This window comes from Marmota flaviventris, chromosome 20, assembly GCF_047511675.1.
Source record: "Marmota flaviventris isolate mMarFla1 chromosome 20, mMarFla1.hap1, whole genome shotgun sequence".
In the NCBI taxonomy this organism is placed as follows: Eukaryota; Metazoa; Chordata; class Mammalia; order Rodentia; family Sciuridae; genus Marmota; species Marmota flaviventris.
This window is the reverse complement of record NC_092517.1, coordinates 16506154-16522675: the sequence shown is the minus strand read 5'-3', so window position 1 is coordinate 16522675 and position 16522 is coordinate 16506154. Positions and strand designations below refer to the sequence as shown.

Sequence of the window (16522 nt, the reverse complement as noted above, 5' to 3'; positions counted from 1 at the left end):
AGTCCTCATAAGAAAGTTCTGCCACCACTTCTGGGCACCTCTTTTAAGGGACATGCTGGCAGAATAAAATGGATCTGTGGAACAGCTAAGAGGGTGAGAAGTCTGGAAATGACACCTTTCTTCATTTGACTTTGGGCAAATGACATAATCTCTGAATCTGTTTCCTGAATGGCAGATGGTAGGGATTAAATGAGGGACCCATGGTAGCACCTAGGGCTTACAGCAGAAGACTCAAGTTAAGTCTAGTACAAATCTGAATGGCGTCAAGGGCTGCCTGGGGAGTAGTGAGCTTTCTGGGATGAGGGGTGTTTGAGCAGGATCTGGACAAACTCTGGTCAGAGACACTGTGAAGGGCTGAAGCAGTCACAGGCAGATGACTTCGACAGGCTCTTCTGGCTCTAGGCTCCCATTAATTCTTTCATGCATTTTTCAGTTCTTCAGATGTCTGAGATAGGAGATAAGCCCTTCTTAGCTGCACAGTCTGGAGCCCAGCAAGACCCCAGGGCTATTAGGCCTTAGCAGAGAGATCCCGTGGGCGCAGGCTGTGAGGGATTGGCAAGGAGATCTGGCTGCTCCCCTCCGTGGAGGCCCGTATCCTGCTGTGTAGAATCCATGGGGCTTTTAGTGATCAGAGAAGCCAGGGGCAGAACAGAGCTGGGGAAGCTCAGAGACTCCCCGGGTTGATCAGGAGGAAAGCAAGAGTTTGCTTCACACAGGGCCGCAGTGCCCATTCTTACCTTACCCTGTGCTCCAGGGACAGCACCACAAGAGCATGGTGCATGGTAATGTGCAAAACCCCCTGAACTGGGGACCAGAAGATCCAGCTCTCCTCCTTAGCAGGCATGCGACTATGGGCAAGTCATTTGCATTCTCTTTGCTGATATATAAACACAGACAGAGTTACTAGCTCCATCCATCTCATATAAGAGTTGGGAAGCCTAAAATAATGAATATGCTTTGTAAACGAGTGCTAGGCAAAGCAAGAATGAAAGTGAGCATCACGAGTATCATTTAAATAGTAACAAATTTCATCCCGAAGGAACGAAGCCATAATGTTAGAATTGCATGCACCAGTGGAGAAGGTATTGTTGCGCTGCTTCCTGTCAGCTGGGGCGCAGCAGTTTCATGTGCGAGAGTTTCTGGGCTGGGCAAGGTCCCTGCAGATACAGAAAAGTCAGTTCAGAAAGAGCAAATATTAGCTCTTGAGGTGACTGTAAAGGAAATCACTGGTCTGGGAGAAAAACCAAGCCCATGGATGAGGGTTTGTGGGGTTTTATCAAAGGCACCTTGAATTTGCCATCCCATCTGTGGCTTTCAGCAGCTGGAAGAGGGGAGAGCTCCTTCTGAGGTCCCAGCAGGATGAAGAGCTGAGGAAGGAAAGACGTGGAGTGACTCAACCCTTGAGAGCTGTTGGCTTGGGACCAGCTGCCCCCATCAAGGAGGAAGGCCTGTGCTTGGTCAGCATATCTGAGACAGGAAATTGGGAAAGGGTCCCAGGGTCTGGCCCCAGGAAAAGGGCCAGGCCAAGCTCCTTGCTGGACACGCCACAGAACTATTCTGATCAGCTCCCCCAGGCCCCGCTCCCCCGGTCTAGGACCCCAGGGAGAATGAAGCAGCAGGAAGGAATGTGGTCAGGAGGCTCGAGGTTTTAGTCAGAGCAAAGGGGACAGCACGTTTTCAGCACCTTGGGACCTTTCTGGACTCTCCTGGAAGTTACCAGCGCCCACCTTCCTTCCTCTAAAAGTCAGAAAGGTAACCAGGGATGAGCTGCTCCTACCTCGCTTCCTGAGGGGAATTGCTGACCGCAGGGCAGAGCTCGCCTCCTGGACTGGCCCCTCCCATAACCTAAGGACACCAGAAATGTCCCAGGGGGGCAGTCCATGAGTCCTACAGGGGCACTGAGGGTCAGGTCACCCGAGGTCAGAATGTCAGCTTCAAGTGATTAAAGATGTCCCTGAAAGTTAAGCCAGTCCCAAAATAGTCAGTTTCTCTTAATGTCTGTTAAGGGATCTGGTCACTAGTGGCTTTATCTGAACCTGCCCCAAATCTCCTCACATTCTCAGCTTATCCTCACTGGGGAACAAATTCTCTAAAGTCAGCCCTGCTGTGGGAAGCAGGAAGGCCTTTCGTTTGTCCTAAATTTACCTCTTCCAAGCTCAAGAGAAGCTGAAGCCCATGTTTGGGATCTGAGGGACAGTTGTGTCCCCTACGTGCACAGCCTCCAGGCTGTACTTCTCAGGATGAGAGATCCCTTCCCAGTCGTGATCTCCCTGCGCTTAGGAGAGCATGGCTTTTGGAGCCGCGGGGGCTGCAAAGATCTGGCTAGAAATGTTCTGAGTCTCTCTTCAGACCAGAGAGCCAATAAACAAGGACTGGCAGAATGTCCCACCAGAGGCCAGAGGTGACCCGGCCCCACTCCTTCAACTCTGAACTCTTATGATGCCTTTCCTATGTCCAGTGACTGCACACCATCTGGACCACGGCAACTGAGATTGGAAGGAGGTTTTAAGTCACCAATACCTCCAGCCCCAGCCCACCCTTCCACCATGCCCCTGAGAAGCAGCTCATCCTGCCTCTGCCTGAACGTCAGCTGCCCCATGAGCCACATGCCACTGCCCAGGGCAGCCGTTTCCTCTCTCAGTGTCAGTGAGTGTATTCCCTATGCTGAGTCAGAATGTGTCTTCCAGCAGATTTGCCTTTGGAACCATTTCTAATCCACAATGGCATTGAGAGCTGAAGACACTGAATCATGGGCTCCTAGAAACAACTGCTATTCGATTGCAGTTCCTTTAACTCTTACCCACAGAACAAATCTGCCACATCCCTCCACTGCCTAACTTTCTCTCCTCCAAGTATATTCCAGTGAAAGTTAGAGTTTGTCCTTGTTTTATTGTGACCCTCAGACCAGAAACAACACCCCAGGTGTGGCCTGCCTGCTCAGGGAGGATGAGGCGGCTCATGTTCACCTGGCACCAGATGGGCATTAATGCTTCCAAAGGCCACGCCATGGAATCACCGCCATGGGTCTAACCCACAAGCTGAACAGAAAGGCAGCTGGCTCTGGGGTACAGCTGAGGGACACTGAAGAGAGACCAGTCCCCACCTCGCCCATCGGTAGCTGAAATTCCTGCATTAGCAATTCAGCCTTCGACTCCAGAAGATTTTGCAGGAAAAGAAAAAGAATGGGGCCAGTGTAATGAGATGAGAAAAGATTAGCTACACTCAGGAGAAGACCAGATACTGCCATCTCTCCTGGCAGGAGCTGAAAGCTCTCTCTACCCAAAGTTCTCTCCCTTTCTTCTGGGGAGTCTGTGGAGCAACTCACACCTCTCCAGAGCCCCAGGATGCAAGGCTCAACTCAGATCCTGAATGATGGACCCCAACAAACGGTCCATGAATGTGTTGGGAGGATGGGAGACTTTTGGGTCCTGGGAGGAAGGTCTACACCTACACAGCCTGAGGGCTTTGGCCTCTACTGGCCACCAGGTGTCACTGCCACACTGATAACAGTGTCCTTAAAGCACTCAAAAGAGGCCAAGTACAGAGGGTCAGAGGCCCCAGCTGCCCCAAGCCCCATGGCTGGCAGTCCAGACAGGCTGAGGCCGAGCTGCGGTCAGTTCCATCAGGCCTTGGCACTCATCTCCTGCTTTGGCACTCATCTCCTGCTTTGGATGACATGGCCAAGGCTCCTTACATCCCTACCCTTAGTCCTCAGAACCGTGCACAGCGTAATCCAGCTCCTATTTTCCATAATTAATCCACCCCAGGCTAGGGAGCGGGCTGGGACCAAGGTAGGTGGGCCCTCTACTTGCCACCGTCGCCCTCCCTGTCTGCCAGCCTGCTGGAGGTGCTCTTCTGTAATCAAAGAAATGAAATCTCTCTCCTGGGAGAGCTGGAGGCAAGGAAGGGGAAAGATCAAGAGAGGAAGCTTCACAAGCAGCTGGTCACTGGTCTGAACTGGTTTTGGTCTAGAATTCGGAGCAAGAGGCAGATCCTAGGACTGTGAATGACTTGAGCCAGAATCTCTTTCAGCCTGATCTTCTAGAGTCACAGAAAATAGACCAGCAAGAGGGGCCGGACTCTGAAGAGTGACCCACAAGTCAGTAACAACATCGGGGTCAGAGTTGGCCACGCCGTGGCCAGGCTGGGACCCAAACAGCGTTAGATCTTCGTACTGCACAGTCTAAGGTCTCCATAGGAGCCTGATGTCAACTCCAATATGCTGATAGGGAGTTTGTGATGTTCATTCCCAGTGGGAACTCATTCAACAAGTATGCCTTGCAATGGCCTAGCAGGGGAGAGAGGTGGTGGGAGTGGTTTGCCTGGACAGGAGGAGCATTTTATCTTTGTCATTTGTGTAAAATTGATATCACATGGTAACAGCAACAAAAATAATAAAAGACAGACAGACTTCATTTTGTTATTATTATTTAAATTTTCTTCGGAAAACTGACTGAACTTGGGCAAATCACTCTCAACCATCCTTCTTAAAACAGTTTTGAGGGCTGGGGTCGTGGCTCAGTGGTAGCACACTTGCCTGGCATGTGTGAGGCACTGGTTTCAATTCTCAGCACCACATATAAATAAATGAAATAAATGTCTATCAACAACTAAAAATGATTTTAAAAAACCCAGTTTTGATATAGTCATATGCTGCGTAACAGTATCTGGGTCAATGATTGACCATGTATATGACGGTGGGCCCATGAGATTATAGTGCCTGGAGATGTCACAACCTTAGTAAGCTTAGCTGATAGAAAGTGCTATGCTAAGTATTATAGAAGGGAGAGGTGGCACCCAGCGAGTCAGTGAGTAGGTGGCAACTTTGGGTCTGATGGTTGAGGAAATACCAGTTACACTGCCGTAGAAGAACCAGCCATGCAAAAAATATAAAGATTAAAAAAGGAGTGTAGGGGAGAGCATGTCTGAGAGAGGACACAACCAACACAAAGGCCCTTACACTGTGGCTAGGGCATCATGAGCAAGAGGCAGGGTGGTACAAGGGCAAAGAGCTAGGCAAGGGCCTACACGAATTACTTCTAGAAAATTAAGCAAGGGATAAGGACAGGGTTAAGGAGGGGGGAAAAATAAACAAGAATCCTGCTCTGGGCATGTTATATTTAGGATGCCTTCTAGGAATTCAAATAAAGGTGTCAAAGGAGTTAGACATGTGAATCTGGAGTTCAGTGAGTTAACTTTGCTAGGTCCCAGAGGCCTAGCAAAGGATGTATTTCAAGGAAGTAGCCAACTATGTCAAATGCTGCTGCAGAGTCTGCAGGGCAGGAATAGAAGTGACCACTACATGTGGAGGGAACATGGAGATGACTTTGCCCATGGCAGTTGCAGTGGGATGGTGGGGAAAGAATGTCGACTGGAGTGGGTTGATGGAGGAGGAGAGATGGTGGCTAAAACAACTCAAGATTGGGCTGGGAACAGAGAAGTGGGGCAGTAGCTGGAAGGGAATATGGAGTTGGGGGATGTTTTTGATTTTAAGTGGAAGCTGTTTGGATGTGGATGTGATGATCATTTGATGATGGGGAAGACAGGGTACCGTTGAAAGCAAAGTGGGTGAACTGAATCCCAGTGACTATGAAAAAAGAAAAATAAGCGACACAGAAATACATGTGCTCCCCATCTCTTGCTATGTGATGCTTAATGTTGCCTCAAGACTCTGCTAGCAACAAGGCCACCATCAGATGCAGCCCCTTGTCCTTGAACCTCTAGAACTGTGAGTTAAAATAAACCTTTCTTCTTTATAAAGTAGCCTGCCTCAGGTATTTCATTTTAGTAACACAAAATGGACTAGATGACAGGTGGAAGGGGGGCCGTGAAGCAGATTCACGTAGATAAAGATTCAGAAAAGTGGGAAGTGACTGCAGGAACAAGGCCATCTAGTCTGAGAGACCCAAGGGCCTGCACCCAGGGTAACTGAAATGTCTCCTCAACCGTAAACAATGTGCCGTCACAAGCTTAGGAGGAAGCTAAAAGAAGATACAAGACACCATTTGATGGCCCGTGAATTCAGTCATGATTTCAACTTAGAATCTAAACAACTTTTGGACGGGAACAATATCTCCTTCTTCACTGGAGTCCTGAGGCTATGAGCTAACTTCCGCACACACTCTGGGCCAGGCCTGTGTTGGTTAGTGGAAACAGAGGAATAGGCAAGGTTTGTGCCCACAAGGGGCTGCAAGTATCTGAGACATCCGTGATATTAACCTGATAGTGTGTGCTTGCCCTTATTAACCTGATAGTGTGGCCTTGCCCTTAAAGAGGTCTTAGCCTTTATGCCAGGCTCTCAGGAAGTGACCTCTAAACTCCTGGAATTTCCTGAGTGGCAGGAGTGTCTTTGTTATTCATGGTAAGTTCCCTAAGCCACATGGCATTAGTCTGATCTCCAGGGAACAGGGAGCTGGAGACTGAGTTCAACAGGATGACCAGTCAGTCCATCATGATGTAGTAATGAAGCCCCATAATAACTCCAAACTCTGAAGTGCAGGTGAGCATCCCTGGTTGGCAATACGTCATGGGTATGGTCACACGCTGACGCTGTGAGGGTAACACATCCTAAGGATAATGGAAGCTTTGAGTTTTGAACTTTCCCAGATTCTGCCCTGGGCATCTTCCTTTGACTTACTATTGACCTGTGTCCTTTCCCCACAATCCACTGTGACTGTGAGTACAACAGGGTTCAGTGAGCTCTGTGAGTTCTTCCAGAGAGCTGTCGAACCTGGGGCAGTTTGGGGAACTTCTGAATTTTGGCTGATGTTAGAAGGGAGAGCAATCTCCTGGGGAACTCTGCCTTCACAGTCTGCAGTGTACCTATCTAGCTCCAGCTATTACATGACTTTAGAATTGAAAGAGATCTAGAAATCATCTAACTCAACTCCATTTCATCGGTGAGGAAAGAAATGTCCAGAAATGGAAAGTAACTTGTCCAAGGTCACAAGGGACCTTGGGAGTCTCCTGACTCCCAGCACAGGGAGGTTTCTACAATATCCAGTGGTAATGGGAGAACAAACAGAGAAAAGCTCATCCTTGAGTCAGACTGACTTCACTACTAGGGATTTCTGCAGGAGCCCATATATTTAGGGAAGCTTATTCTTTTTGGTTTTCTGCCTGCGCTTTTTTTTTTTTTTAGTTTTCGGTGGATACAACATCTTTATTTTATTTTTATTATTATTATTATTTTTTATGTGGTGCTGAGGATTGAACCCAGAGGCCCGCGCATGCCAGGTAAGTACGTTACCACTTGAGCCACATTCCCTGCCCTCTGCCTGCACTTTGAGATATATTTTTCTTTAGAAATGTTTAAGTTGCAATATTTAAACTTTATAAAATAAGGGATGCTATAGTGTGGATAGGTACTTTGAATATTCCTTCAGGGTTCATGTGCTAAAATTTAATCCCCATTGTAAAATATTAAGAGGGTAGAAATAATCTGACTGGTGTTTAGAGTTTTTTTTTTTAATTAGGATTAGATAAGGTCATCAGAGTGGAGCCCACAGAACTAAATCCCGGTGACTATGAAAAAAAAAAATAAGAGACACAGAAATACATGTGCTCCCCATCTCTTGCTATGTGATGCTTAATGTTGCCTCAAGACTCTGCTAGCAACAAGGCCACCATCAGACGCAGCCCCTTGTCCTTGAACCTCCAGAACTGTGAGTTAAAATAAACCTTTCTTCTTTATAAAGTAGCCTGCCTCAGGTATTTCATTTTAGTAACACAAAATGGACTAATTTAAGGGGCTTATACCAAAGAAGAGCTAATGCTTTCTTTGAGGTAAAAGACACTGAACTTTTATGTTTTTTGAGGCAACCACCATAGACCTAAATGCATTTCTGATAGGCAGTTGGCTGAATTTGCAGATATGGAATGTACAGATAGGGAAGGCCAACTGTATGTGTCACTTTTTCTCTAGGGCAGGAACAAGCAATAATCTGATTAACAGGATATTTCTAACTATTGACTAAGGCCTATTGTGGACTAAAAGACAGAACTAGTACCCAAGTATCTTTATTTCATCACATTTACAAAGTTACAAAATCTAGTTACAGGCCTGATATGTTTTAAATCATGAAAATATTTTTCAATATCTAACTACCCACTCCCCTACCTACCTACCTACTACCCACCCACCTATCTATTTAGTGATGTTGGGGATCAAACTCAGGGCCTTGTGCATGATGCTAAGCCACACTGTATCACTGAGTTATAGCCTCAGCCCCAGGAACAGATTCTCCTATCTGGTCAGAGGTCCGATCCAGTGTGCATCAGCTAAAGAAGGTGTAAAACCCTCACCGTATGTATCAAGTGGTAGGAGCCCACTGTACAAGGCTACTGTCAACATGGCTACTCGAGAGTTGCTATCTGTTAGCCCAGAGTTTCCATTTATCCAGAATCCATAAGGACAGAAGTATTCTACTCAAGACATTTTTATTGTTTTGTTGTTGGTGGTGGTGGTGTGCTGGGAATGGAACCCAGAGTCTTGTTGCATGATAGATCGTGATAGTAGGAGCAAATGTGACTCCATTTTGTTTTATGACTTCATCCTGTAAAACAACTATGCCAAGTAGAAGAGTCATGACTGGGAAAAGATGTTCTTTTCCTTTTGCTATAGAAACCTTTAAGAACACAAAACTACCTAATGGGGTATTGTTTCTGTAACTAGGGTAACGGGGCTCTGTTTCTGTAACTGGGGTGACTGGGCTAACTGTGATTGGTTAGGCTTCCCTCCGCTTGACTGCACTGTCCCGCTTCTGTAACGTGGCTTGCTTGAATTGGCTAGACCCCCCGAACATCCCTTTTGCGGCTTTCAGGCTTATAAGGAGTGCCCTTGCAATTGTTCGGGGCTCATCAGGGGAACAGCTTTATGTTCTGGTCAGCCACCACTGGTGTGCTTCAATAAAGGCTTGATTTAATTATACGTGAGTGGTCTGGAAGTCAGTTCATGAAACCCTGGGACAAAGCTTTAACTATAACAGATAAGTCTTCTGTATGCCCAGCCCCTAAAGATATTTTTAGAGCAGAAAAGATAGTTCTTATGTTTTCCCATATGACGGGAAACAGATTCAGAGAGGGAACTGACTTACCAATTGTCACATTGTTTTATTTTAGTCAATTCTTTTCTGGAAATATTTCCTACATTTTGTTTCTAGTTTTCTTAAAAAGAATATGAAACACTAAAATGTCAGCATTCCCCTTTCCAATGACTCAGGTTCATTATTATGAGTATCAACAACACTTGCAGGCTCTGATTCTGTGATATTCAAATGTCGGGGGTAATTTCCTCTACCCTAAATAACCCACATTGCTGTGTTGTTTTGTTTTTTTCCTTCCCTCTTCCAGTGTAAGGGTGCCAGCCCTTTCTTCTTTCTTACTGAAGGATTTCTAGATTCCAGCTATTTGCTTCTGAGTGCAGCCTAATCTGGTGAGGCCCCCATCTTCAGAAGCGGCAGCGATGATCTCCAGGCCTAAGGCTGCAGGGATCCAAGGCCAGAGTCTACTTTCTTCTAGGACAACAGCTGATCTTCACCAGGTGCTTTACTTTGCCATGTTTTAGGTTCCTTACATCATTTAATTCTCCTAACAACCCTATGAGACTGGTTCTGTGATTATCATTCCTGAGCCAAAGATAAAGACCTTGTCCAAGGTCACAACACCAATAAATGCTGGGTTTAGAATTCAAACTGGGTTTCATTCTCATTTCAAAGCCCATATTTTGAATCACTATTATATTCTACCTCCCTAACCGTTTGATGTTGGATTTTAAAGATTTTTGAGAGAATTCTAATTTATAAATTCTAATTTATAAAATCCATAAAGCACTCCGAACTAGTAGCTTCTCCCCATAATTACACAGTTCTTTAGGGAAAAAGCTAGATCAGGTTCAATTATTTGATTCATTGCCCCAAGTGCAATGAATTTCCCCCATTCATTATACAAAAAGTTCAGTTGCGAGAAGACTGTGAATATTTTTGAAATATAAGATACCTTCTTTGTGGAACCAAAGAACTCCAGGTCCAGGGATCTTCCTTTCCTTGGCACATGCTAGAGCGACAGGGCCTAATGTTCCACAAAAAACTTCACTGTAGATTTCCTAGTAGACCTGCAGCTAGGATACTGTCACCATGATGTGACTGGACCTGAGTTAGGCACTATTAACTCAAGGCCACCACCTCCTCTCCCTTAGGGAAAGGAGATCTTTAATTTTGAGTTTCACCTTGTTGCTCTCCCAGAAGGAAGAAACTGACTCTTCTCTTTTTCTGCACCAGATTTCTCAGAAAGACCCCCACTTTCTTTTAAAAACCCAATTTAGCAGTGAACAGCTAGTGAGCAATCTGATTCAGCTCCTCCTCAGAGACCTCCCATTTTGAAAAAGGGAGCATCTTGAGTCTCAGAGAATGCAAGCTCTGGTTCCCTGAAGACTTCAAGTTCAGAGGGAAGAGATCTAGTACTCCATGCCTGTCAGTCCTACAGCTGATACTGCACACTGCTCACGAGAAGGCCCCTATAAGGGATGGTGGGAGATAAGCGGCCCTCCAGAGGAAGACAAGGAGGAGGGAGAAGACTGCTTAGATCCTATCGAGGCCTGTGGGTATCTGACCTCTGCTCCATTCTAGAACCACCAATGTCCAGAACAGTGGCTCTTGGCTGTCCTGTGTCTCTGCACAGCTGCTTACCTGTGGCTGCTGGGTGGTTAAGGGCCTCTGAGGAGACAGGACAGGAGTCCTCGACAGCAGCTGGTTCATCTTGCTGATGACTAGTTCAGTGATGAGCTGTCTGTCCTCCACCTGGTGTTCGCCAATCAGCGGCATGCTGCAGTCCATGACCTGGTGGAAGATGTGGCCTGGGTGAGAAAAGGGTCTAGAAATTTCAAGGCCTGGCTTGGTCTTCCTTGGCTGGTGATGAAGCAGGCGTTCTTGTCTTCAGTTGGAAGCATGGTCCTTGGCAGAAAATAGGACCTTTGTCCCCTCCTCCTGCAAACCTTGCCTCAAGCCACTTCCCTTTACCTTCACCCAGGCCAGGGATGGGGGAGAGGGAGATTGCTAGCTGAAGGTAACTGGAAGAGGGAGAGAGAAAGGAGAGGGCTTGAAGAGCCCAGGGCTCGAAGTTTGTAGACCGAGGAACAGGAAGACACCAAAGACGTTCCCATAAATCTCTGGTGAAGAATGGGCAGTTTTCATCCCTGGGAATTTTCACCTGTACAATCTCTGTCTCCAAATAGGCTCTTTTCATTAAATGATAAGATTCCTCCCTGTGCTTCTGACTTGGGATGCCTTCTCTACCTGCCACTGATCCTGATTCTTTTTGAATCTCAGGGCCCAAAGCAATGGGTCCTTCTTTTTGGAAATGTCTGCCTTAGTGGGATCATAGATTCCATAGTCCAACTGTCTCATTTATTGAGGAAACATCTGCTCCCACTCTGGGAGGGGAGGTGTAGCCTTCCCAGAGTTTGAGTAGACCATGGGGGTAGATTCTGAACCTGAAGCCCACTCTAGCTAGGCTCCTGACACTAGTACTCTGGAATCACTCTGGCCAGGAACCTTTCCTGATCCTAGGAAGACTGGGCGACAATGTATGTGAAGAATTCATACTGTCGTGGGCTTTTCTTTGAATATGGGAAAAGAGAGTCAGAAAAGTTGTGTTAGAGGATCAGGATAAGGAAAGTGTCTCCAGGGCCCAGAGGGATGCTCAGAAAAATCTCCTGTCCCCAGGTGCCCAGGTGGAGACACCGATTCACCCTGGGGCCTTAGGCACAGGCTCGCAGCACTTAGGCCTGTTTTCTTGCCTGTAAAATGACTGAAAAAGGAGGAAGCTTTCTCAGACTAAGAATACTAAAGTCACTATAGTCTTCCCAGAGAAATGGCTGCACTAGGACCTCAGGAACCCATATCTGCCAGTTATCACCCCTGGTGTGCATAGGCTTAGCAGGTTGGAAGTAATAGCTCCCCACCGGTGGAGGTATCCTGCTATGCAGATGTGCTGTCTAGGGCCTTCCAACAATTCAGAAGATTCTAAACTATAAATGCAGTCTGGGCTGTCCACATAGTTTTTGAGCCAAGAGTTTGGCCTGCAGCCTTGGGTGTTGTTTCTCAGATACGATTGGGACAGACTTACCTCAAAAATGTAGTCTTTCCCATCTTTGCCATGTACAGCTTTGACAGCACAGATGTCTAGGCCACCAAACATCTCAGAGCAAGTGTCCACCCATAGTTTGTACCTGGAGGGGACAGGAAGGTGTCCTGAGGATGGAGCATTAGCTCACCCCAAGCCTGCTTGCTGGTCGGGCTCTTCTTACAGCCTCTATCTCTCCCATCTCCACCACCCGCTTTTTCTATCCCACAACCATCAAAGGTGGTCCCTTATTTACAGAACTTTCCCTTTCTGCTCTCCTGATCCTACCCATCTTTTCAAGCCCAGGGCAGATTCCACTCTTCTAGGAGGCCTTCCTTGGCTATTCCAGCCCATATTAACTACTACTCCTTTCTTGGAGATTCTGTGATATGCAAAGCCTTTATCTCTATAATTTAGCACAAGACCCAGTCTTGCCTGATCTTGTCGACTGGCTGCTTGGGCCTTTTGTGTTTTATCAGTCCTGTCTGCCCAGAGGCTCCCCTCCTGCTTTCTTACACCTCTTCATCTATGGTAGCCTCCCTCTCACAGGGGACTGGACCCCTTTGCTCACTCACCTGTCTGACATGGCGATCTGCTCCAGCATTGCAGAGCCAGTGTTTGTCTTCCAGTTCCCCGAAATTGATGTCCTCCTGCAACAAGGTCCCGCCAGGGTAGGACAGGCCATGAGCCACACCAGCAATGGGAGGGCATGAAACCTTCCAGAACCGAAGCTCACAGTTCCCTAACCGCTTTTCCCATAAAGAGCCTGAAGTCTGTCTGTGGAGCTTACAGCCCCACGGCCTCAGCCAAACTCCCACCTGTGAGGCCCTCAGCACTCCACAATGGTCCACCTCAGAAGGCCTGGCTCCATGAAGCCTTCTCTGACCTGGTTTTTCAAATGGATGCGTTCTGATCCCATTAGAATTTTGCCTATATCTCACTTAACAATCTAACATTACTTTTTAATTTAGTTACTTGAGCTGAGGCTTAAGCTAAGACTTGTCCATAACTATATAAAACACCTGGGGTATGTACTGTGGCCTGTCCTCCTGCCTACTCACAGTGTCCGGGCATACAAACTGAATCCCACTTCTCCTGAGAGCTCTTGCAGGGTTCTGGTGAATATCTTCCAATGTCTTCTTCATTAGCACTCTCATTCACTCATTCAACAGTTAATTTCTGAGGTTCACTACAATATTAGTCATGTGGCTCTGGGTTAGTCAATTAACCTCTTTGGGCTTCACTCATCTATTCAATGGAAATGATGGCATCAGTCATCAACCTCTGCTATATCCACTGTACCTGCCCTCTATGAGCATGGGTTAAGAATCAGCTAGTCTTGGACAACATAGCGGGTAGAAGACCAGGTATCTGGTTCTGGATTTGCTCTTGGCTGGCTAGGTGACCATGGGAGAGCTAGTCTTTGAGCCTCTATCTGTTAACACAGGGTTGCCAGAAGGACCGATTAGTATAGGGTTAAGTAAACTGTAAAATACCAAAAATAGATCTTTTAAATCATAAGTTTTCACCAAGATATAGTTAATGGGAAAGGGAATGGCCTAGGGGACAGAAAAGTCCTCTTACACCATGGACAGAGCCCTCCGTGTGCTATCCTCACCATGCAGTACTATTTGGAGAGTAGTTGTGCCAGTTCCCATAAATGTCCTCCCCAGAGATCTGACTTCAGGCACTGAGAAATATTTATATGGAGGGGGCGACAACAACCATCTACTTGGACAGTACTGGCTGCTTTCTATAGTGCCTCTTCTCCAAACCCCTCATAATAGCCTCACTTTGAACTCCCTGTTCTGAGTAGGCTGGAGTTCTTGCTCTGCTTTATAGACAAGAAGATTCAGACTCAGAAAGGCTGGATGACTTGTCCAAGACTGCATATTCAGTCACAGCAGATGGGAGATAAAAATCTAGGAAACTTGATTCCCTGTGTGATGTGCTTTTCCCTGCCACCACTACCAAGTTCAGAAAAAAGCAAATAAATAAATAGCTGAGTAGCTGGCAAAACCTGAGTAGAAACTCAGAGACAAGAAAATCACAATAAATGTAACTGTCTTCCTAAGCTTATGGTTTACTAAGGTGTCCCTGTAAGCAACCTCCTCAAGACAGGGACAGAGAGACACTCACTTTCAAGTTCCCAGCATAGAGCCATGACACATAACAGGGTCTTGGAAACTCTGAGTAAATAATAACATATCTCTTATATTTTTATTATATTTTAAAGTTTGCATCTCAGTTTACAATGGGACATACGACATAGATCCTTAAGGGGCCCCCTAAAGTATGGGAGCAGACGTGATACCGAGAGGCCACTCAGTGACAGCTCATCTGTGGACTTGCAGGTCATGTGACCTCTGTTATGGCCTACTGAGATTGGAGGCCGAACCAGCACCTTCTTTTCACTAAACATGGATGTTTTTCGTTTTGCAAAAACAAAGAAACAAAAGGAAATGCCATCTAAAGTTTCTCTGGCTTTCCACCCTCCATCGATTTGGGGGATTTTTCTTTTAATTCTAATGAGGGACATTTTTAACTTTTCATTCTGCCATTTAGATAGAGTTTTGTGGGGAAGTCATCTACTCTTACAACCACTAGACTTAGGGCTGGATATTTGCATTTGGAGTTTAACTTTACCCATTTTTTGGTAGTCTGTTGAAGCACAGGATTCCTTTCAATGTTTAAAACATATAAAACATGCAAGTGCATGAAGTATATAAGATCACAAAGATACCCAATTAGAGTTATCAAAAATATTTTAAAAACACATTTTGATTAGTCAAAGATGTGTTTGTTTAAATAATGTGATACAGAGGCAGGTCTAATAACTATCATGAGCTTTACATAGGGATGACAGTAACTGGTACTCAGGTCTGTCACAACTGTAGTGTGATACACGAGAATCATGATCACCTTTGGTGATAAAGTCCTATGTACTGCTACTACTATTGCCTGTAGTTTTTTGTTTATATCTGAAGAGAGCTAGTGAAATTAATACTAATTTTATTTCTCATCTTAGTTTACAGACCCCCTCTCCCTTGACTTCAAAAGATCCCAGGTTAGGAGTTCCAGACCTAAGTGGCATGCTCTCCCTGTAACCTGCCTTATGGGCCTGGTGAGGTTCGACTGAGAGCTGGTGGCTGAGATGAACAAAGAGCATCTGCTGGGACGCTACCCCTCCCCACTTACATGTAAGCCTTGTAATTGCCGCCAATCTTCTGGACTCGGATGTCATACTTGGCGTCAATGAAGGGCTCTGCTGTGGCGTAGGTCTGAGTGAGGGCCACCACACTAGCAATGTCCTGGAAGTCGTAGTGGTTTTCCACTTTGACCTAATGTCCAGAGGAAGAAAGGGAGATCTTAGTCAAAAGGCCCTGAAGCCTTCAAACCCATCTGAAAACTGACCTTCTTTATTCCCCCCACAGTATGAGGGATTGAAGCTAGGGCCTCATGCATGCTAGGCAAGTGCTCTACTGAGCTACCTCTCCAGCAAAATCGCCCCTCTGGGCCCAACTCCACACCACTGCAGCACCCCCTGCCTTACCTTGCCCATACCGGAGTGAGCATGGCCAATCTTCACCACCACGGGGAATGTGGGCAGTGTCAGCTGAAGGCAGAGAAGAAAGGAACAAACTGGTCAGGTGTGCCTCTCTCTCTGTGGAATCCTACACATGTTTTTCTTAGGAACACCCTTTGGAGGATCCTTAAAGAACCAGACCAACCTATTTGCTTTACAAATTAAGAAACTGGACTCATAGAATGACAGTGAGTTTCCCAAGGTCACACAGCGTGTTAGAGGAAGAACTGTTCCAAACCTTGTTCTTTCTCTCTGTATCTTGCTGCTTCAATCTTCTCTGTTAGACAAACACTGGGCAGGATTGGCTCTCAGCTAAAGATTTATGTAAATTATGTCTTAATTAACCCAAAGCTTTTTTTGAATGCATATTTATTATCATCATGTATCTCTTAGTACCTACCCCTTCAAAAATACTGACCCAGCTGTACTCTTCTTCATTCAGAGTCTTTGCTGCTCATCAACAGCACAAACTAAACCCCAAACATGGCTTAATATGCTAAGGCCTATTTCTGCCCAGCTTGGAGTTTGGAAGAGAGTTCATGTAAGAATTCAATATGTTTACCCTTGGAAAGGGATCCTTATGAAAATGAATGCATTCTTGAAGTAGCCTTATTTTAACAGAGGAGCAATAAAAACTTAAAAGAAAGAATTATCCTCCAAAGACAGGATTTCCAGCTGTTTAAAAAAAAAAAGAAAGCCAAATGAAAAGAAATAATGTGGTAGAGTATACAGAGCACTAGAATACACATAAAGATACTTGTTTTCTAGTGCTTTCTGCCACTAACTTTCTATAAATCAATTTGTATCACTGGGTCT

General features: G+C 45.9%; 1 protein-coding gene across 1 annotated transcript in view; it reads right to left on the bottom strand.

Moving 5' to 3' along the window:
• Syn2 (synapsin II) overlaps positions 1-16522 on the bottom strand; it is a 148167-nt gene that overhangs the window by 11272 nt on the left and 120373 nt on the right. The window contains exons 6-10 of the mRNA XM_027931906.3: positions 15674-15736; positions 15319-15461; positions 12696-12770; positions 12124-12226; positions 10686-10835 (exon numbers count right to left, since the gene is read on the bottom strand). Of these exons, the coding sequence (XP_027787707.1) occupies positions 10686-10835; positions 12124-12226; positions 12696-12770; positions 15319-15461; positions 15674-15736 (534 nt within the window). The remainder of the gene's footprint in view (positions 1-10685; positions 10836-12123; positions 12227-12695; positions 12771-15318; positions 15462-15673; positions 15737-16522) is intronic.